This window comes from Chiloscyllium plagiosum, unplaced genomic scaffold (genome assembly GCF_037043375.1).
Source record: "Chiloscyllium plagiosum isolate Xiang-an unplaced genomic scaffold, Cpla_swu_hap1 HiC_scaffold_2, whole genome shotgun sequence".
NCBI classification, from domain to species: Eukaryota; Metazoa; Chordata; class Chondrichthyes; order Orectolobiformes; family Hemiscylliidae; genus Chiloscyllium; species Chiloscyllium plagiosum.
Window position 1 is genome coordinate 73,363,277 of NW_028270140.1, and position 22,627 is coordinate 73,385,903.

Here is a 22,627-nt window from a genome sequence, read left to right on the forward strand (position 1 = left end):
CCCCATTGGCTGTTCACTCTACTGCAACATCTAGGAATGGCAGTTTGTTGTTTTCTTCCTCTTTAGTGAATTCTTTTGCCAGTAAGGGTATTATTGATGGCCTTGAAGGTTTCCTCTAATTTGTTTTGTTTAGTGATGACAAAAGTGTCATCCACGTAGCAGACCCAAAGTTTGGGTTGGATGGTTGGCAGAGCTGTTTGTTCGAGTCTCTGCATTACTGCCTCTGCTAAGAGCCCTGATAGTGGAAATCCCATGGGTGTTCTGTTGGTTTGTTGAAGGAGTGAGTGGTAAGGCATAGGTCCACTAGCTTGACGATATTGTCCTTGCTGATGAAGTTGGTGGTGTTTGGTGTACGTGTCTTGATTCTTCTAATAGTGTAGTCAGTGTTTCCTTGGCCAGGTTGATGTTGATGGATGTGAAAAGGACTGTTACATCAAAGGAGACCATTATTTCATCCTCTATCTTGGTATTTTTGATGGTCTTCAGGAATTCTTGGATAGAGTGAATGGAGTAGCGTGAGTCTTCTACTAAGTGTTTTAGTCTTTGGTGTAGCTCCTTGGCTAATCAGTAAATTGGTATTCTGGGTAGCGAGATTATGGGTCTGAGGGGGGCTCCTGGTTTGTGAATTTTGGGTCATCCGAAGAAGCATGGTGGTGTGTTGGATTTGTCTGGTTTCATTTTTTGGAAGTTGGCCTTCTTTATTTATCCAGATTTCTTAAGTTTTTTTGAGTAGGGCTGTGATTTTGTTCTGTGATGGACAACGCATCCATCCTAGGACAAGCCAAACAGAGATATGCATGAAAATTCCTAGAAGTATAGCATTCCAACCATAACTCCATCAACAACAGCATTGACTTGGATCCCATTCACCACTCTCTAATTACAGGAAATGGTGGCGCCAGCCCAAGGAAACACAAACACAAATAGAAAAGTTGGCCATACAACCAGTGCTTCATCCAGAGGCTCACTGATGCTGCTACCTAGTATGGTGACAAAACATCTGAAAACAAACCTTCCAGCTCAGTGAGCAAATCTACATCCAGAATCTCAACTGGAGCTACAAATCTTCTCAACTTTCTTATATTAAAAAATAGCTCAGTGCAACTCAAACTTAGCCAAAACAAGAAAGAGATAAGATCCAGCCCAAGTTCTTCTTCTCAAATGCAGTAACTTTGCTTTTGTTGGAGAACCTTAGCAGGTCTGACAACATCTGAAGAGAAAACAGAGAGAGTTGCGGAGCCAGTAACCCTTTTTCAGAGGGGATGGTAGCAATGGAAAATGGTGGAGGATGGTATATATGCAGAAGACCTGTGGTTGGGGCTGGGGTGTGGTGGGGGGGGGGGGGGGAAATAATGGTGAGCCAGAGGAAAAAAAAGAAAAAAGCTGATAATTAGGCAACATTGTATGATAAAAATGGGTTGGCTGTGATGAAAGCAGCCCATGCCATGACAGACCAGGAGTGTGGAAGTGAGTTAAGAACATGGAAGTTGATGTTCAGGTCCTAAAATTATTCGATTCAATATGGAGTCCTACAGGCTGCAGGAACATGAGGTGCTGCTCTTCCATCTTGCACAGAGACTTGTTGGAGCACTGCAGCAAGCTCGAGATGACGACCTACACACAGTGTTTCTAAAAACTTTTCCAATTTCAGATTTCTAATAACAATCCCATCCCCCGACCCCGTAGTTTAAAGAGAATGTTAAGATGCGATCATTAAAAAAAAAGTTCAGTTCGACTTTAAATATATAGTCAAAGAGTGTGGTACTTGAAAAGCATAGCCGAAAATCATAAGCCCTTCATTCCCGAAACGTCGATCCTCCTGCTCTTCAGATGCTGCCTGACTGGCTGTGCTTTTCCAGCACCACACTCTTCAACTCTGATCTCCAGTCCTCACTTTCTCCTTTAAATATATAGTAAGGAACATTGTTAAAGCTATTTTTCAGAACCAAACATTTTGTTCTGATGTTCAAATACTGATAAAAAGAATAAGCCTCACAGCTGAAAGTCAATTGCTGAAGAATAACAAGACTTGTGCTATTAAAGACTGAAAATACTACTTTGTAGGCAACCTATATTAAAATTACAGAACAGAAGCATTCCCTTTTTGCACAATGGAAGTAAAGGACTTCACAGGTTATAATAATATCTGGTTAGAAATTTAAGTTTGATTGAGAAATAATTATAACTAATTAGGTAGAACATACATGTGCAATTAGTTCAACGTATACTCAGCAGAGGCAACAAAAAATGTATTTGTAGAGTTTAAAAATATCTAGAAAGCCAGGAAAGGTGCATGGCAATACCACGCACTAATGTAAAATGTTAATTAACAGGAGGATTACTCAAACCATCCAATGCATAGAAGTGGGGGGGAAAAAAAATCATCACCACATGAATTATTTTAGGATAAACTGCACTCAAATGAAATATCTTTACTGAAAAGGCTTTAAAGTAAAGGATTGTCTTCAGACTGAACAGATAAAGGGACAGTTGGGAAAAAAAACAAATAAATTGATTAAATTAAAGCTTTTATCATAAAGGAATTTTCACCAAATACTTGAGAAACAATGATAAAATGACACATTCAAGTGAGAGGACTTTTATACAGAAGTCTAACACTCATATTTACCAAGTAGATGGTATGCAAATAACCGTAAAAACTAAGACCAAGACTTCTCTGTGAAATTTCATAAGTATCAGGATCCTCTTATAATTGGTAAAGTCACCACAGACCTACAAACCATAGGGCTGCTTTCTAAGAGAAACAACTGTTTTAACTAGAGGGTTACCACAGGTGATAAGGGTGGGGTGCGGGGGGCTAGGAGGCAGAGAGATTAAGTAATAGCATCATTCATGGTAACCTCAGCTGATGCAAAAATTGAACCCACGCTGTTGGCCTCACTAACCAGTCATCCAGCCAATTGACTTAACCACAACTAAAACCTCTAGAATCTGTCAAACGATATTTTCGCCCAGCAGGAGAAGATACCTTCCTTAAATCAGTTTTAAAAATGTAAAGAAAAACTTTATTTTAAACGTTGATGGATACAATCTATTCTTCGAAAAATTATATATTCCTCAATAATTATGAATATCATTAAGCTGGATTCTATTAGATTTGTATTAGATTTTTGATCACTTTTAGCACTGTAGTTTACATACCCACTTAAAAGTGGTATTTATTAGTATCTGTGAAATTAGGTTTTGCGATTACACTGGAAATGAACCCCAATATCTTAGACAGTTCATTAAAATTGAGAAGTGAAGAGAGAAATCCCAGCCCTGTAAAAATCTAGGATGCTTATTTCATAGCTAATTACTAAAATTAAGCAGGCTATTTGGAGGATTGTAACATTTTCACATAGCTTCTCCTATGGGATGGTTATCTAAAATCTTACAAACCCAAAATAAAGTGTTTCTTGAATTAACTAGCTTGAACTCATTAGATCATGGTCATCAGGGAACTACTCCTGATCCAGTTTATTTCTAATAAGAATTCAACAGTTGTAAAATCACTTGAAGGCATACTCTTATGTTATCCTTTAAAGTATAAGATGCATTGCATCCAGAATAAAAAGTAATACTTAGCTGCAGAAAAATTTATTTGTCTTATCTCCCCACCCACCTTAACCTAGTAACTTGCAATTTCAGATGGTTACAATGAGGTTCCTGACCCTTGGATATTCCTCCTCTGGCACGTGTTAGGTGAATCTTCCAGCTTTGTTTTATCTCCTAACAAATTTGGTCTTTCCAATTCAAAGTGCAAAATCTCATCTGTGTTCTTGTATAGTGAACCAAAAGAAACTTGTGGCCTCTAGCTGCTGACTCTACCCTGGCATGAGCATTTTCAAGGGTAGCTCAAATCCTTACCCTCCTTAAGCACATTTCTGTGGCAACATGAAACACATATGCCTCATATCCTTGAAATCCCAACCTTTCTCTGGGAATAAAAACAGATTAGAGCCCAACTGTATACAACCTGAAAGTTCAACACTTTTCTGGTACTTAATGCTCAGCCTATCAACGAAAAGTAGAGGCCACTCCCATTGTCAAGTCCCGAATATCCTTCTCGGTAAAATAATCAAGGTCCTCTTCAAAAAAAAAAATCACCAAACTGTCCAGAGTTGATGACTGTCAGAGTTCAGGACAAGTCATATGACACACTTCACTTTCACTTAAAGACAGTCCCAAAAAGTAACAAAATCTTAAACTGTGTAATAATGTTTGCTAAATGTTCCAAAACTTTGATTTTAAAAATAACTTTGCTTTAAAGAGACTTGCATAATTACAGCAGTGTTTAAAATTTGCTCCATGAAACATATAACTGGGATTTTGATGAACAGTAATATTAGTATCTGAAAATTCAGTATTGAAATAATGAGGTCTGCAGTTTAAACTAAATGGAGTACAAAAAAATTGAACTGAAATAAATATCATTTATCTTAAACAGAATAATAAACATGTAAATGCACACAATTACCTGTACTCCAAATTCAAAATGTTTTAACTCTACTTTCTTTCCATACCCAGGCTTACATTTCAAAACCTCAAGTCAGACACTTACCAAACTTTGGAAGGCTCACTGTTGTGTTATGTCTCATACTCATCTTTTATTATCATTATACCCTCAAGTCACGTGCAATGGATAATTACCTCAGAAGCATCTAACCCGGCATCACTTAAAACGAACTATAATAAAATCATCTAACACTAGCCCAGATACTTGTCTGTGAATGTAATAGTTTATATAATAGCCAGCCATAATAAGCAAATAAATTGTTCAATCACTTTATCCACATAGTTTCTTAAGTTATGAGGGACAACATACTCAGGTATCATATCTTGCTGGAGGAAAAACCCACAATCACTAACTAAAACAGAAATTGTTGGAAAAGCTCAGCAGGTCTGGCAGCATGTGGAGGGAAAGCAGAGTTCACGTTTCAGTCCACAACTGAAGGAAGGTCATTGGACCTGAACTCTACTTTCTCTCCACAGATGCTGCCAGACCTGAGTTTTGCCTAGAATTTCTATCTTTGTTTCGGATTTCCAGCATCTGCAGTCCTTTGTTTGATGTTTAACAAGACATCACTAACTGCTTGCTCTAAGTACAGTGATAATGATTCCCATAAATATATCTTGCTCCTTCTATTTACTTATAGCAAGTTTGGCCCAAAGCTCCTCTAACCAGCACAAGATTGCAAGCTCTCCCTTCAGGTAAAAAAAACATAGTTGAGGCTGAAGAGAGTTATGTGCTACAGAGTCATGTTAGGAAGCACTGTGTCCAACTACTCAGAGTAATAACAGGTTAAATGTTTTTGTCATATTAAAAGATTAAATTGGAATATCTCTCTGGACATTAAAGGGTTAAACTGCACTGACTGAACATTCTGGAAGTGGGTGGGGACGATATTCATGCAGGAATGCAAATGACTCCCACTCCATTTAGTCAGTCATTTGCTACTACTCCCCTACTATTATAAAATTAAACTATCATTCAATCTCTTCCATTCAGAAGTGCTTTCATAGCCATCCCCCGAAGCTAGATATATCACTACATTGTCTGAGGGAATCACTGAGTTCGGAAATAGTCTACAAAATGGTTCCCCAGGATTAGGGCATTTACATTATCTCCAAGGATGATCTCATCCTACCATTGTACCTGCGGTAACATGTGACTGTGAGGGAGTGGCTGGGTTGTCTTGAGCAGCATGTGACTGTGAGAGAGTATCCAGAGTATCTGTGAGCATTACCAACTGACCTGTATAAAGGGGATGTGGTTTCTTTGTTCGGGGTCTCTTTGACTCGACTTTGCACACCCATGAAGAGGGTTAAAGGGGTCACCTAGCTTGTATGCTTTAATAAACTAACTGTGTGCAGAAGTTGGTGAGTGTGAGAATTACATCTCGTGTGTGAAACTTCAGGAAAAGAGCCTAACATTCTCCTTGATCTAGTTTCTTCCCCCATATATCCACAATATTTCCAGCCTTAACTAGTGCGCTGGCTAGAGATGAAGTAAAATACCATCAGGGCATCTGGTGAAATTTAAAATCAACTAATAAGCCTGGAATATACAGCTAGTCTCAATAATGCAGACCATGACAGCTATCAGTAATTGTAGGATAATCTTATTCAATGTTATTTAGTGCAGGAAATCTGCCTGTTCGATTGTATGTGGTTGATTCTTAAAATGGCTTAGCAAGTCATCTCAGTTCAAGGGCAATTAGGGGTGGCAACAAATGCTGCCTCTGCCATCTATATTCTATTAGAACACAAAATGGGAAAAATTCCTCTATGTCTCCACGCCCTCCACCAGAGTCACCCAATATTTCTCCACTTCGTCCAGGTTGAACACTCAACCAATCCTCACCTCTTATCACCCTTTTCCACTGGGCTGAACTTGCTCTCACATTGAAGACCCTCACCTTTGGCTCCTTACTTCTTCCAAAAATCTGTTTCTATGAAAAGCTTCAGGAGCCCAAGCTATCTTTGCCTTTTATGAGATAGTGGAACATTCTTTGCACTCATCCTACACGGATTTCCTTTCCTCATCGATTTTTTTTTTTTTAAAAATACACAGAAAACGTAAGTGGTGCCAATCCCAAACTGCATCCCAAATTGAAAAACACATTTTCTTCCAGTTGCCAACCTTTCCTCCCCTTCACATGATCAATTCCAGATCTAGAGCCTAAGTCTCCGCTTCAGTGTCTAGTCTTAGGCCCAGACTCCATGCCAGCTACTTTGAATATACTTCTTCCCACTTCATCTGTTGTAGGGATTCTGTTCCATTATTCCAATTTCTCCATCTCATCTATTTTGAAGACAGAAATATCTGTTAAAGCATATTGTAAATTTTTCCCTTAACTGAAAAAACCCCTCCAGTGTGGTTGACAGGGTCTTTGACTGCATCTGCTTCAAAGTGCACTTGTAATCTTGCTCCTTTTCTGGAAATAAGGATTCCCCTTGTATCATTCCCCACACAAGCCTCCACACTTAAACTTATCATCGATCACCATTTCTACCACCTCCAAGCATTTCTGGCCTTGCACCACAACACAAATTTATTTCTCAATCATCTGCAAAAACTCTTCCTGTTCAACTTTTGTTCTTTTACCTTTTCCTTTCCGATTGAGCAGTCACTAACATCTGACCAGAAATAGGAACTTAGTGGTCAACACACTCAATCCACAAACAATACAGTATGCTTTACATTGAGGAAATCAAATTGCAGGAGACCGTGACCAACCAATCAAGGGAGTTACATAGGATACTTCAAAAAAAAAGTATTGAGGTAGAGATCAAAGCATGGAGTAGGCTTGATCAATCTATTCTGTCTCCAGACTAAGTGATGTGTTGTCATTCACAAATCCACTTCTGTACAATTTGTTCATTGTGGGTCCAATGTTTACTTATCCACAATTTCCAGAAAAACTTAAGTCAAAAAAAATCATTAGCACCTAAATTAAATATGAAAAGGCTAAGACCTGGAATGAATCCATGATATACTGCACTGTATTTTCTTGACTAGGAAGAAGTACACACTGTATATGCGTAGTCTGCCATGTTGCTTTCTGTAATATTTATACAACTTGGTGTTAAAATTAACATGTCATGTTGGAAACTCTTAATTGTCACACTTTCCATTATTATATATTTCTTACTTTAAGTTTTATTTTCAGTAGCGAAACTGTATCTTGTACTAAATGTTTGGACAGGTGGCACTTATCCAATTGGCTTCAAAATGCATTCAACATTTGCACTATTTTCCTCCATGTATGGTGCCCTAACCTCCGTAGGGCACAGGTGTAACCAAGCCTATCATTTGATTTCTCTAATTCACTCTGACAACCTATACTGTTTCAATAATATTGGAAGATGGGAAAGAGAAGATGAGTGGGACCTTGATATGTGTTGCGATAGATTTCTATAAGGAACAGGGCATGTAAGATAGGTAAATATCCCCTATGCTTTCTTAACTATATTAGCTCAAGCATAGCATAACCTCCCTCCTTTTGTATTCTGAAACCCTATAAAATGCTGGTTAGGTAACAACTAAAGAATTGTGTGCAGTTATAGAAAGGATATGATTGTACAGAAGATTTACCAGGACACTGCCTGAACTGGAGGGTCTGAGCTTTGAGTAAGATTGAATAGGTTAGTGTTGTTTTCCTTGGAGCAGTGAAGGTTGAGAGGGGTCCTGATAGAGGTGGATAAGATTAAGTAAGGTGGATAATAACCAGGGATCATAGGCTTAAGGTAAAAAGTAGAAGGCTAAGAGAAGCGTTGCAGACTTTTTTTCTCTCAGAGTTGGGAGTCTGGAACTTGCTGCTTTCTGTGCTGCAAATATTTATTTATGTATAAAAGGACGTGGGTTGTAGCTATTGATGATGATAAGTCCAATGGTGCACAAAAAATCTAATAAAGTAATCCAGATACTGAAGCTGACAGTAAGTTGCTATTGCTATTTTTGTTACTTGAAGATAACATTTGGATTGGAGTTTAGCAGAGTTGTCCCATTTGTGGTAAGGATTCTTTCTGCTGGCATGTAGTCCTCTGTTTTCAGACTCTTCGGGTTGACACCTCCATTTTTTTTGTTTGTTTCTGGCAAACTCTCTTCTATACACTTCACTGAATTAGAATTGATCCTTTGACTTGATGGTAATAATAGAGTCAGGGATATGCTAACGCACAAGTTTAGATTATGGTGGTGTACAACTTTCGACTACAGCACCTCTTAGGTGCCCATTTATGAGCTGTAAGATCGGTCTTGAAAAGTTTCCTAGTTTCAGCACTAGTAAGGGCCATGATAAACTATAAAGTATTTTCATTATGAAGACAGACATTTGTGTGGGATGGTCATTTGTGCCATTACCATCATGAACAATGACAAAATACTGCAGATGTTGGAAATCTGAAACAATCTGAAAAACTGGAGAATCCTGGTCTGGCCTTATCTGTGCAGAGAGAAACTGAGCTAATGTTTAGAGTCTAGTATGACCTTCTTCACAACTAGCTCTGGATCGAAATGTTGATCCTTGATTTTCTCTCAGCTGTGCTGGAATAATGTGAGGTTAAGTAGCTTTTCATTCCTTTCAAATCCGGGCATATAGTGAGAGAACACAGTCTGGCAGCTTTAACCTCACTATTCAGCCAGTCACGAAATCCAAACACACTCGGTGGGGTCCTGCAGAGCAAATTTCTGGTTCTGTTATCTTCAATGCTTCTTCCAAATGGTGTTCAACATGGGAGTATTGATTCCACATTTGCGAAAGGGAAGAGGAGATTTCCTTGTCTTCTCTTTCTAAGATTCATCTTTGGCTCTACATTAACTCTATTTCTGTCTCACTAGATGTTGCCTGAAGTGCAGACTTCTAGCAGCAGTCAATGTTTGTTTTTATTTCCTTCATGTTTCAGGGAGTCTGAATTCAGGTTGAAGGCTCCCAGTGCAGATACCCATATACCACTACCACCAACTCTGAAATTGAGGATACCAGCGATGGTGGTGGAGAGTTGGCTGTAAGATAGGAATCTGTCTGATTTTTGACAGGCTGTTTGACTGGGGTTTGTAGGAATATACTTAAATTTCAGATGAACAACTAAAGCTGGTGTGGTTGTAGAGTTGACTGAACTGGATATACCTTTTGTCTTGCCTGATGCCTAGGTTGATGCCAAGTCATTTTACTCTTTTTAAATCTTTTTTGAAAATGATGGTGGCATGCTATGGGTCTGGGTTTGCAGAAGACAGTTGCTATGGGTCTGGGTTTGGATGAGCCAAATTAGGTATGAACAGGAAATTCCCTTCTCTAAAGAATTTGGTGAACCAGATGGATTTCATTTTTCAAACGTCTGCTCATTTCATGGGCTTCTAATGGCACCTTTTTGAATTGTGCAGTCTCCGTATGGTCTTCAGGCTCTCCATTTTGGTGCACCTGGAGAGAAGGACTGATTTTTTTTTGTTTTACAAACAATTACTCTGTAGAACTACCAACATACAGAGGTAATGTTGTAGATGGAGAGGGGTTGTGTGACGTGTAGGTGTGTACAAAAAGGCAGGTTCATGATTATCTGGAAGGCAGGTGAGACTCAATGCAGGTAAAATTAAATGACAAAGGGAGTTGATAATGGGACAAACCAGAAAGCAGAAAATGGAGCTAGGATAAATGGTAATAGTAAAATTAGAACATGGAACTGCAGCTCACTCATGTTGATTCTGGAAGGCTGTGAAAAGCTTAATTGAAAGATTAGATGGTCTGGTGACTGTGTGGAGTTTGCACGTTCTCCCCTTATCTGCATGGATTTCCTCCGGGTGCTCTGGTTTCCTCCCACGATCCAAAGATGTGCAGGTTAGGTGATTTGGTCATGCTAAATTGCCCATAGTGTTAGGTGCATTTAGTCAGGGGTAAAAATAGGATAGGGAAATGGGTCAGGGTGAGCTACTCTTTGGAGGGTCAGTGTGGACTTGTTGGGCCAAAGGGCCTGTTTCCACATGGTAGGGAAACTAATATAATCTTTCCCCTCTCACCCTAAACCTATGCCCTCTAGTCCTGGACTCCCAAGCCAGAAGGAAAAGACCTTATCTATTTACCCTATCCATACCTCTATAAGGTCAGCCTTCAGCCTCCGACGCTTCAGGAAAAACAGCCCCAGCCTATTCAACCTCTCCCTATAGCTCAAATCCTCCAACCCTGGCAACATCCTTGTAAATCTTTTCTGACCTATCATCCATATAATGTAACCCCTTGCCTTATTAGCCCACCACAACTCATACATTTACTTCCAAGAATTTTTGATTTCCAAGTTTCAGCCGTTTTTAGTTAGGGTCTGCAAACTTTAAAAGCAGGTGGAGATCTCCTAGATACAGGATTCACCTGTGTTTGGAATCTTTGTTTGGATTCACCTAGATTGGAAAACTGCACATGTCGATCCATTTTTAAGAAGGGGGAAAAGAGGAAAAGCAGGGAATTACAGACCAGTTAGCCTAACATCTGTGGTGGTGAAATTGTTCGAGTCTATGATTAAGGATTGGATGACTGAACAACTTAAATTATCATTCAACCAGGAAGAACTGGCATAGATTCGTGACTTACAAGCCTCATTTGAATTTTTCAAATAGGAACTGAGATAGTGGAGAGGGAACTGACTGTGGATGTTGTTTATATAGATTGCCAGAAAGCTTTTGATAAAGCCCCACGTAAGAGACTGTTAACTAAGGTAGAAGTCCACAGAACTGAGGGAAAACTACTGGCATGGCTGGGAAATTGGTTAAGTGGCAGACAATAAAAAAAAAAGGGATAATGGGTAGGTACTCAAACTGGCAGAATGTGACCAGTAGTGTCCCAAAAGGATCTGATAGGGCTTCAATTATTCACATTAACACCACCTTGGGTATTTGCATAGAAAGTCATATCCAAATTTGCAAATGACAAAAAGTTAGGCAACATTATAGATGACTGCAGAAAATTACAAAGGCATATTGATAAATTAAGTAAATGGACAAAACTATGGTAGATGGAGTTAAATGTAAGCAAGCTGAAGTTATCCATTTTGACTGAAAAGGAAAGATCAGGATACTTTCTAGTTAGTATGAAGTTAAACACGCAGATGTCCAAAGAGACCTGGTGTTCAGGTGCACTGACTTTTAAATTGTCACAAATAGGTGCATAAAATAATCAAGAAAGATAATGGAATGCCGGCCTTCATACCTAGAGGACTGAAGTACTAAGATGTAGAAATTATGCTGCAATTATACAAAATCCTGTTGTGACGTGGGGTAAATGCCCCCTGCTAATTTACACCTGTAACACAGAAATAATTTAACCTATGTTGTAATCTGTTAAAAATCAAGGGGCAAGGAACTGTTCCCAAAAGTCACTATTAAAAAATAAAAAGTTGTTAATTTTTACTTTAAAAGTCTAACAAAGAATATTTAATTAACTATTTACAACTCCTTTCTGTAAGCCATCTTTTACCTTCCCCTCTACAATACTAGTCAGATAAAATTCCCATTAAGATTTACTGCAAAATTCAAATTTCAGAACCAGCCAGCTGTCAAATCTTCTCTTTGTATCTTCCTCTGCAGATTTGTTCTCCATGTCAGTGTCAATGTTTTTTTTCCTCTGTGCAAAATCCTTCTCTGGACACGTACATCTCAGAGTTCTCACTAGCAGCTCATATTTGTTGGTCTTTTGGCAGTTCTTCTCCAACGGTTTCCGGTTTTATAGCCCAAAGCATCAGATTGTTTCATTGGTGTTAATATTGTCAAAATACTAAATTCAAACTTGATTGGAGTTTGGTATTTTGGGGTATAATTTATACTGATTGGCCAAATTTGAATTTGTTTTTGTCTCCAGGCAACCCAGCTACTCTAGCTGTTTGGCCAAATATTACAAGATTACCTTGTCCAGAACACTTGTGCAGTGTCAGGTTGTTCTGCTAGCTTTTAACTCTCTTAAAAGGTACAGTACCCCTTACACCTTCATAACACCATTCCAACCCCAACTTGTAGTACTGACACCAGGTCTGGGTACTACTCCTTAGGAAGGATCTATTGGCCAGCCAAAGATATATAACACAATTTAGGTTTACAACAATGATAAGTGGACTCCAGGAATTGCTATGAGGAGGTCTGTTTTTGAAAATTTAGAAGGTATAGGACCATAAGATATCAATATAGGAGCAGAATTAGACTATGTGACTCACGGTTTGCTCCATCATTCAATCATGAACTGATATGTTTTTCAAGCCCATTCTCTCTCCTATGATTGGAATCGTCTCCACATCCCCACTATCCAGGCCTCCCAGTAATCTGTAAGTTTCAATCAGATCCCACCCCTTCATTCTTCAGAAGTCCATCGAGTACAGACCCAGAGTCATCAACCACTCCTCATATGACAAGTCCTTCATCCCCAGGATCATTCTTGCAAACCTTCTCTGGACCCCCTCCAACACTAGCACATCCTGTCTCAGATACAGGGGGTCAAAACTGCTCGCAATATTCCAAATGCAGTCTGACCAGAGCCTTTTGCTGATGCACCCCTGCTCTTATATCCTTGCCCTCTTGAAAATGAATACTAACATTGCATTTGCCTTCCTAACTGCCAACTGAACTGCTTGTTAACTTTAACAGAATCCTGAACTATGATTCCCAAGTCCCTTTCTGCTTCATATTTCCAAAGCCATTCCCAACTTGGAAAAGTAATCTATGGTTCTATTCTTCCAAACAGTGCATAATCTCTCATTTTCCCACATGGTATTCCATTTGCCACTTCTTTGCCTACTGCCCGGGCCTGTCCAAGTCCTTCAGCAGCCTCCACTTCCTCAACATGACGTCTCCTTCCACCTATCTTTGTCATCTGCAAACTGTAACAACGCCCTCAATTCCTTTAACCAGAATGTTAATGTATAATATTAGGTTAAGGGGTGATCTGATTGAAGTCTTCAAGATAAGACATAATAAATAAAGATAAACTATTTCCACTGTTTGGAAATTCTTGATCTAGGCAGCAGAGTCAATAGAGTTGTAGAAACAGAACCCTTTGGTCCAACCAGTCCATGTGAAACATAATCCCAAATGAAAATTGTGGGCGGCACGGTGGCACAGTGGTTAGCACTGCTGCCTCACAGCGCCAGAGACCCGGGTTCAATTCCTGCCTCAGGCGACTGTGTGGAGTTTGCACATTCTCCCAGTGTCTGCGTGGGTTTCCTCCGGGTGCTCCGGTTTCCTCCCACACTCCAAAAATGTGCAGATTAGGTGAATTGGCCACGATAAATTGCCTGTAGTGTTAGGTGCAGGGGTAAATGTAGGGGAATGGGTCTGGGTGGGTGCGCTTCGGTGTGGACTTGTTGGGCCGAAGGGCCTGTTTCCACACTGTAAAGTAATCTAATAAAAAATAAATAAAAAAAGTCCCACCTACCTGCTCCCTCCAAACCTTTCCTATACATGTATCCATCCAAATGTCTTTTAAACATTCTAATTGTACCTGCATCCAACACTTCCTCAGGAGGTTCATTCCACATGCAAATCATCCTTTGTGTAAACAAATGTGCCTCTTATGTCTTTTTTAAAATCTCTTGTCTCACCCTAAAAATATGCCACCATCCTAGAGAAAAGACAACTACCATTAACTATCTATAGCTCTCATTTTATAAACTTCTATCAGGTCACCTCTCAACCTCCTAAGCTCAAGTGAAAAAAAGTCCAGCCTTTCTTTATAACTCAAACCTTCCATACCTGGCATCATCCTGGTAAATCTCTTCTGACCCCTTGCCAACTTGATTGTATCCTTCTATAACTGGATGACCAGAACTGGACACAGTATTCCAGAAGAGGCCTCAGCAATGTCCATTACAACCTCAACACAACATCCCATACTCCTATACTCAAAGGAATAAGCAATGAAGGCAAGTTTGTCAAATGCTATTTTAACCACCCTTTTTACGTGATGCAAACTTCAAAGAATTATGTATCTAACCCTAGGACACACTGTTCTACAACATTACCCAAGATTCTACCATTAATTGTGTGAGCCCTACCCTTGTTTGTTGCACGAAAATGCTATATCTTGCATTTATCCAGATTGAACTATCTGCCATTTTTCAGCCCACTGACCCATTTGATCAAGATCCTCTTGTAATCTTAGAAACCTTCAATGTCTACTATGCCACCAATTTTGGTATCATCCACAAATTTACTAACGAGGGACAGACTGCCCATGAACAATGATAGGAAGTACTTCTATGCAAAACGGTGGTAGATGTTTGGAACTCTTCCACAAACAGCAGTGAACGTAGAATCAGTTGTTAATGTTAAATCTGAGATAATATCATTTGCTTAGCAAAACTTACAGCATATGAACCAAAGGCACATATATGGAGTTAGATCAGCCATTATCTCATTGAATGGTGGAAAGGCTCAAAGGGCTGAATGGCCCACTCCTGTTCGTGTTCTTAGATTCACTCACAACACAACTTTTGCATTAAAAAGTTAAAAATCACAACACCAGGTTACAGTCCAACAGGTTTATTTGGAAGCACTAGCTTTCAGAGCGCTGGTCCCTCATCACGTGGTTGTGGAGTATAAGATCGTAAGACAATTTATAGCAAACATTTACACAGTATGATGTAACAAATTATATATTGAAAAAGGAGAAAGTGAGGTCTGCAGATGCTGGAGATCAGAGCTGAAAATGTGTTGCTGGAAAAGCGCAGCAGGTCAGGCAGCATCCAGGGAACAGGAGAATCGACGTTTCGGGCATAAGCCCTTCTTCAGGAATGAGGAAAGTTTGTCCAGCAGGCGAAGATAAAAGGTAGGGAGGAGGGACTTGGGGGAGGGGCGTTGGAAATGTGATAGGTGGAAAGAGGTCAAGGTGAGGGTGATAGGTCAGACTGGGGTGGGGGCAGAGAGGTCAGGAAGAAGATTGCAGGTTAGGAAGGCGGTGCTGAATTCGATGGATTTGACTGAGACAAGGTGGGGGGAGGGGAAATGAGGAAACTGGTGAAATCCGAGTTCATCCCTTGTGGTTGGAGGGTTTCTAGGCGGAAGGTGAGGCGCTCTTCCTCCAACCGTCGTGTTGTTGTGGTCTGGCGATGGAGGAGTCCAAAGACCTGCATATCCTTGGTAGAGTGGGAGGGGGAGTTAAAGTGTTGAGCCACAGGGTGGTTGGGTTGGTTCGTCCGGGTGTCTCAGAGGTGTTCTCTGAAATGCTCCGCAAGTAGCCGGCCTGTCTCCCCAATATAGAGGAGGCCACATCGGGTGCAGAGGATGCAATAGATGATGTGTGTGGAGGTGCAGGTGAATCTGTGGCGGATATGGAAGTTTCCTTTGGGGCCTTGGTGAGGGGGGAGGTGTGGGCGCAAGTCTTGCACTTCCTGCGGTTGCAAGGGAAGGTGCCGGGAGTGGAGGTTGGGTTGGTGGGGGGTGTGGATCTGACGAGGGAGTCACGGAGGGAGTGGTCTTTACGGAATGCTGATAGGGGAAGGGAGGGAAATATATCCTTGGTGGTGGGGTCCGTTTGGAGGTGGCGGAAATGACGGCTGATGATGCGCTGTACATGGAGATTGGTGGGGTGGTAGGTGAGGACTAGTGGGGTTCTGTCCTGGTGGCGGTTGGAGGGGCGGGGCTCAAGGGCGGAAGAGCGGGGAGTGGAAGAGATGCGGTGGAGGGCATCGTCGACCACGTCGGGGGGGGAAATTGCGGTCCTTGAAGAAGGAGGCCATCTGGGTTGTACGTTTTTGGAACTGGTCCTCTTGGGAGCAGATGCGGCGGAGACGAAGGAATTGGGAGAATGGTATGGCGTTTTTACAGGGGGCAGGGTGGGAGGAGGTGTAGTCCAGGTAGCTGTGGGAGTCGGTCGGTTTGTAGTAGATGTCCGTGTTGATTCGGTCGCCTGAGATAGAAATAGAAAGGTCGAGGAAGGGGAGGGAGGAATCTGAGACCGTCCAGGTGAATTTGAGGTCGGGGTGGAAGGTGTTGGTGAAGTGGATGAACTGTTCAACCTCCTCGTGGGAGCACGAGGCGGCGCCGATACAGTCATCGATGTAGCGGAGGAAAAGGTGGGGGGTGGGGCCAGTGTAGTTGCGGAAGATGGACTGTTCCACATATCCTACGAAGAGGCAGGCATAGCTGGGACCCACGCGGGTGCCCATGGCTACTCCTTTCGTTTGGAGGAAGTGGGAGGATTGGAAAGAAATGTTGTTCAGGGTGAGGACCAGTTCAGTCAGTTGAAGGAGGGTGTCAGTGGAAGGGTACTGGTTGGTACGGCGGGAAAGGAAGAAGCGGAGGGCTCTGAGTCCTTCGTGATGGGGGATGGAGGTGTACAGGGACTGGATGTCCATGGTGAAGGTAAGGCGTTGGGGACCGGGGAAGCGAAAATCATGGAGGAGGTGGAGGGCATGGGTGGTGTCCCGAACGTAGGTGGGGAGTTCTTGGACTAAGGGGGACAGGACCGTGTCGAGGTATGTGGAGATGAGTTCAGTGGGGCAGGAGCAGGTGGAGACAATGTGTCGGCCAGGGCAGTCAGGTTTGTGGATTTTGGGCAGGAGGTAGAAGCGGGCAGTGCGGGGTTGTGGGACTATGAGGTTGGAGGCGGTGGATGGGAGATGCCCCGAGGTGATGAGGTTATGGATGGTCTGGGAGATGATGGTTTGGTGGTGGGGTGTGGAGTCATGGTCAAGGGGGCAGTAGGAGGAGGTATCTACGAGCTGACGTTTGGCCTCAGTGGTGTAAAGGTCGGTGCGCCAAACTACTACCGCGCCTCCCTTGTCTGCTGGTTTGATAGTGAGGTTGGGGTTGCAACAGAGGGAGTGGAGGGCTGCGCGTTCAGAGGGTGAGAGGTTGGGGGGGGGGGGGGGGGGGGGGGAAAAAAAAAAAAAGAGTTCAGGTGGCGGTTAATATCGCGGCGGCAGTTGGCTATGAAGAGGTCGAGGGCAGGTAGGAGGCCAGCACGAGGTGTCCAGGTGGATGGGGTGTGTTGGAGGCAGGAGAAGGGGTCGTCAGAGGGTGGGCGAGAGTCTTGGTTGAAGAAGTAGGCGCGGAGGCGAAGGCGGCGGAAGAACTGTTCGATGTCACGCCGTGTGTTGAACTCATTAATCCGAGAGCGTAGGGGAATGAAGGTGAGGCCTCTGCTGAGGACTGATCTTTCATCCTCAGAGAGGGGTACGTCTGGAGGGATGGTGAAAACACAGCAGGGCTGGGAGCTAGGACCTGGTGTGGGGCTGGAGCTGGGTGTGGGGGCGGGGTTAGGCCTGGGGGCGGGAATGGAGATTGGCGTCGGGGCGGGGTTGGGCGTGGTGATGGCGATCGGCGAAGGGGCGGGGTTAGACGTGGTGACGGATATAGGCGTGGGGCAGGGTTTGACGCAGTCGGAGATCGGCGAAGGGGTGGGGTTAGGCGTGGTGACGAATATAGGCGTGGGGGCAGGGTTTGACGCAGTCGGAGATCGGCAAAGGGGTGGGGTTAGGCGTGGTGATGGAGATCGTCGTGGGGGCGGAGTTAGGCGTGGAGATCGGCGTGGGGGCGGAGACACATGCGGCGTTGTGGTCATGTAGGTTAGTAACGTCACTGGGGGCGGAAGTGGCTGCGGCGACCACAGAGACAGTTATTCCCCATAGCCGCGGAGGTCGCGAATCTGTCGGCGATTGTCTTCATGGCGATCGTGGAGGCGGTTGTCTGGGCGGCGATCGCGGAGGCTGCGAGGTCGGTGGGAGCAGAAGTGACGTCATCGGCGGCGGCGGCTATTGCCGCGGGCGATGTAGCCATCCCATTCTCCCAATTCCTTCGTCTCCGCCGCATCTGCTCCCAGGAGGACCAGTTCCAAAAACGTACAACCCAGATGGCCTCCTTCTTCAAGGACCGCAATTTCCCCCTCGACGTGGTCGACGATGCCCTCCACCGCATCTCTTCCACTCCCCGCTCCTCCGCCCTTGAGCCCCACCCCTCCAACCGCCACCAGGCCAGAACCCCACTGGTCCTCACCTACCACCCCACCAATCTCCATGTGCAGCGCATCATCCGCCGTCATTTCCGCCACCTCCAAACGGACCCCACCACCAAGGATATATTTCCTTCCCCTCCCCTATCAGCATTCCGTAAAGACCACTCCCTCCGTGACTCCCTCGTCAGATCCACACCCCCCACCAACCCAACCTCCACTCCCGGCACCTTCCCCTGCAACTGCAGGAGGTGCAAGACTTGCGCCCACACCTCCCCCCTCACCAAGGCCCCAAAGGAAACTTCCATATCCGCCACAGATTCACCTGCACCTCCACACACATCATCTATTGCATCCTCTGCACCCGATGTGGCCTCCTCTATATTGGGGAGACAGGCCACCTACTTGCGGAGCGTTTCAGAGAACACCTCTGGGACACCCGGACCAACCAACCCAACCACCCTGTGGCTCAACACTTCAACTCCCCCTCCCACTCTACCAAGGATATGCAGGTCTTTGGACTCCTCCATCGCCAGACCACAACAACACGACGGTTGGAGGAAGAGCGCCTCATCTTCCGCCTAGGAACCCTCCAACCACAAGGGATGAACTCGGATTTCACCAGTTTCCTCATTTCCCCTCCCCCCACCCTGTCTCAGTCAAATCCCTCGAACTCAGCACCGCCTTCCTAACCTGCAATCTTCTTCCTGACCTCTCCGCCCCCACCCCAGTCTGACCTATCACCCTCACCTTGACCTCTTTCCACCTATCACATTTCCAACGCCCCTCCCCCAAGTCCCTCCTCCCTACCTTTTATCTTCGCCTGCTGGACAAACTTTCCTCATTCCTGAAGAAGGGCTTATGCCCGAAACGTCGATTCTCCTGTTCCCTGGATGCTGCCTGACCTGCTGCGCTTTTCCAGCAACACATTTTCAGCTCTATATATTGAAAAAGACATACTTACAGAATTACATTCTACTTTGCTCAAAAACTGCATGAATCCATGTCAGATTCTGTAAATCCCTTTTTTTAGATTGGTGCACAGACAGCCTCACACACGGCACCTCACACCTTCAATGCATTATCTGGGCCAACATGGCACCTATTGCTCCAGTTCATTTGAGGATGTAACTATAAGAAATTTCTGGGATTTACATATTAAAGAACTGAAACCAACATAGTCATTCTAAAAAGATGAGAGACTTAAACAATCCAGGTATTTTTCAATATATAATTCCAGTTACATCACATATAACCTTTGCTATAAATTCTGTGTCTTATGATCTTATTCTCCACAACCACCTGACAAAGGAGCAGCGCTCCGAAAGCTAGTGCTTCCGAATATACCTGTTGGACTATAACCTGGTGTTGTGCGATTTTTAACTTTGTACACCCCAGTCCAACACCGGCACTTCCAAATCAAAAAACCTTTGCACACCTGCCACATCCAGTTGTGAATTTCAGGGGACAAATAACAGAGGCTCCATCAACATCCTCGCATTAACAGGCAGCACAATCCAGCTTGCAAATGTTTGCAGTTAACATTTGCAACAAGCTTGAAGCATGGAGTCAGTAAATCATCTTGGCTCCTCCAGTACAAGTCAATCTGATTCACTTCACAAGGTATGAAGGTACAGCTAAATACACTGGATAAAAGTGTTTTATCAATGCTGAACACGTGCTCCAGAATTTACTGCATTCCTGGTCAAGTTGGAAACACATCTACTCAAGAATGGGTAAAGCTATCAGGTACATCCTGTGTTGAAAAAGTAACAAACTCCATTTGAGCCACTAACATCTTTTTGTCTATTTGTCACAAGGCAGAATACAAAAAGAAAAGTCACTGAATATATTTAAGATATATTGATACATTTTTAGATTTAAAAGGTATAAGTAATATAGGGAGAAAGCAGGTCAGCAATGATCACATTAAGTGGCAGGGCAGGCACAAAAGTTCAAATGGCCCTCTCCTGCTCCTACGTCTGGGTTTCAACAAAAGTATTGTCACAGGACTATTAAATGGTATTTAATGATCTAATTTATGTTTGCATAAAAGTTATAATGTGATCCTGACAAAAAAAAGTAGAGTTGAATTATATGCACGGGGAAAGAAGGAGTGGTTGATGGATGTCGATGTCTTCATTCCGGGACATCATTGTAAAGTTCCTCAAAATAGTGTCACAACCAAATTCAACTACACACTGGCCTTCACATCATAAACAATGGCTTTGATATATAATTGGAGCAAATTTCTACTCAATAGTGGGTGTCAACAAGCAGACTGACAATTTAAATACATAAATGCAGAAACAGATGACCAAGGGTAGCATATAAATGAGAAACAGAATAAGCCAAAAGAGAAGTATCCATAATTGGTTTTAAAAAAAACCCACTGCATGTGATCCACTGGCTTTTCGCCAAGAAGCCGGAAAAGCGAGGTCGAAAGGAAAATATAAAAGTTCTTATTGGAGCTTACGGCCAACGCACTCAAGAGCAGGGGTATGCACGAAATGTGTGTCTTTTGAACGTTTATACCGTTTTCCTAGAATTTATTAGGAGGATATCAAGTAATATTCATTTAGAAGACAGATTACAGCACCTACAAGTACTTCACTTTTAACCATTAAGCGAAATGGGAAATTAAGCCAGAGAGAAATACTTCAGAAAAAAAGGCACAGAAAGATGACATCTGATTAGAATGAATCGCTTACTCAAGGAAATAACAAACGAGTAACACATAACACACAATACAAATATTCGATGTTAAAATCATAAAACAATCTCTATTCATCTATCTGTAGGCAATTGCTACTTATCAAAATCAATGTGGCGTTAGCGTTAGTAGTACAATTCATAAGAAGCGCTCTATTCCATTCATTTCTTGTGATGTGGACCTTTCGCCTACACGTACATTTGAAGGCTCAAAACGAATTTCTATTCAATTCCCTGGCACCCCAAGCTCAGCGTTAAACAATTTAATTCTTAACACGAGTGACACAGTAACTCACCGGCAGTGGTAGCTTGGCAGGACCAGCCCCGAAGTTGATAATTTGCTTCCTGCCACTTTCCATTTCGGATCGTGTATATATGCCCGTATCTGAATATTTAAGTGTATCTATAAACGCCTGTGTCTCGATATTGAATTATATATGGATATGTCTCTGCTTCACTGCGAACCCTCCACGGCATCGCTTGCTGCTCACTGGTTCATTTCACATGGCAATTGTCGTCGGTTATTTCTAATTGGCTCTCCCATGGTTCATGTTGTATCCAATTGGCTGTTGGCTCCAGCACGCGCGGTCTGCGTGAGCGCTGCAGCTTGGTGCAAGAATGGCCCCGATTGCAGCAGACCGCAGGGTGAGTGACTGCGCTCACTCCTTCTTACTCAGTCACTCAACTATCTCCCAATCATGCTCAGATTATACCTTGGGGAAGATTAACAACGAATCTGTTAATCAAATATGCCTAACTGGAAACCTGACGCCCGAGAAAATAAAACTGGTTTTTGTTTATTCAGAGCTTTCATTCATGCCCTGTATTTTCGTTGTAATGAAATTATGCATATTTTTAGAGGGAGGGATGTTTATGTTCCCCTGTAGTCGAAACGAATTGTGGATACAATGTTTTGAATCGAGGTGTGTACATCAGCTGTAGCTTATAAACATGTTGGCCGTAAATAACAATTGACATCATCATTTTCCTTTCTCTTTTCTGCTTCCCACTGAGATTTCTGTAATTGCCATTCTAGACATTTCCGGCACACCGGTTTGCGGCTTCCATACAAAATTTGTGCATCTTGCATCACCCGACTCGGGTCTTTCGAAAGGTCTCAAACAAGCCTTGCCGTTCAATTACAAAAACAGGAATGCCGCAGATGCTGGAATTTTTTTTAAAATCAGGAAATTTTTCAAATACTCAGCTGGTCTCACAGCATCTGCAGAGACAGTTTACATCTTGTTGGTCAACTCTGTCACATGTTGTGGCTTAGGAATCCCACTATACTATGGCAGTCTCTGCCACATTTGCTGCAAATAAGGACAAGGTAATGAGAAAATACTGGTCTGTACTTCAGAAACATAGAAACTAGGAGCAGAAACTGGGTGGCATGGTGGTACAGAGGTAGCACTATTGCCTCACAGCACAAGAGACCTGGGTTCAATTCCCGCCTCAGGCGACTGACTGTGTGGAGTTTGCACATTCTC

General features: G+C 42.9%; 1 protein-coding gene across 1 annotated transcript in view; it reads right to left on the reverse strand.

The window, feature by feature from the left end:
* The window catches only part of psat1 (phosphoserine aminotransferase 1), a 53,620-nt gene extending 31,995 nt beyond the window's left edge, over positions 1 to 21,625 (reverse strand). The window contains exon 1 of the mRNA XM_043712634.2: positions 21,434 to 21,625. Coding sequence (XP_043568569.2) covers positions 21,434 to 21,496 — 63 coding nt within the window. The 5' untranslated portion in view covers positions 21,497 to 21,625. The remainder of the gene's footprint in view (positions 1 to 21,433) is intronic.
* Between the last annotated feature and the right edge of the window lie 1,002 nt (positions 21,626 to 22,627).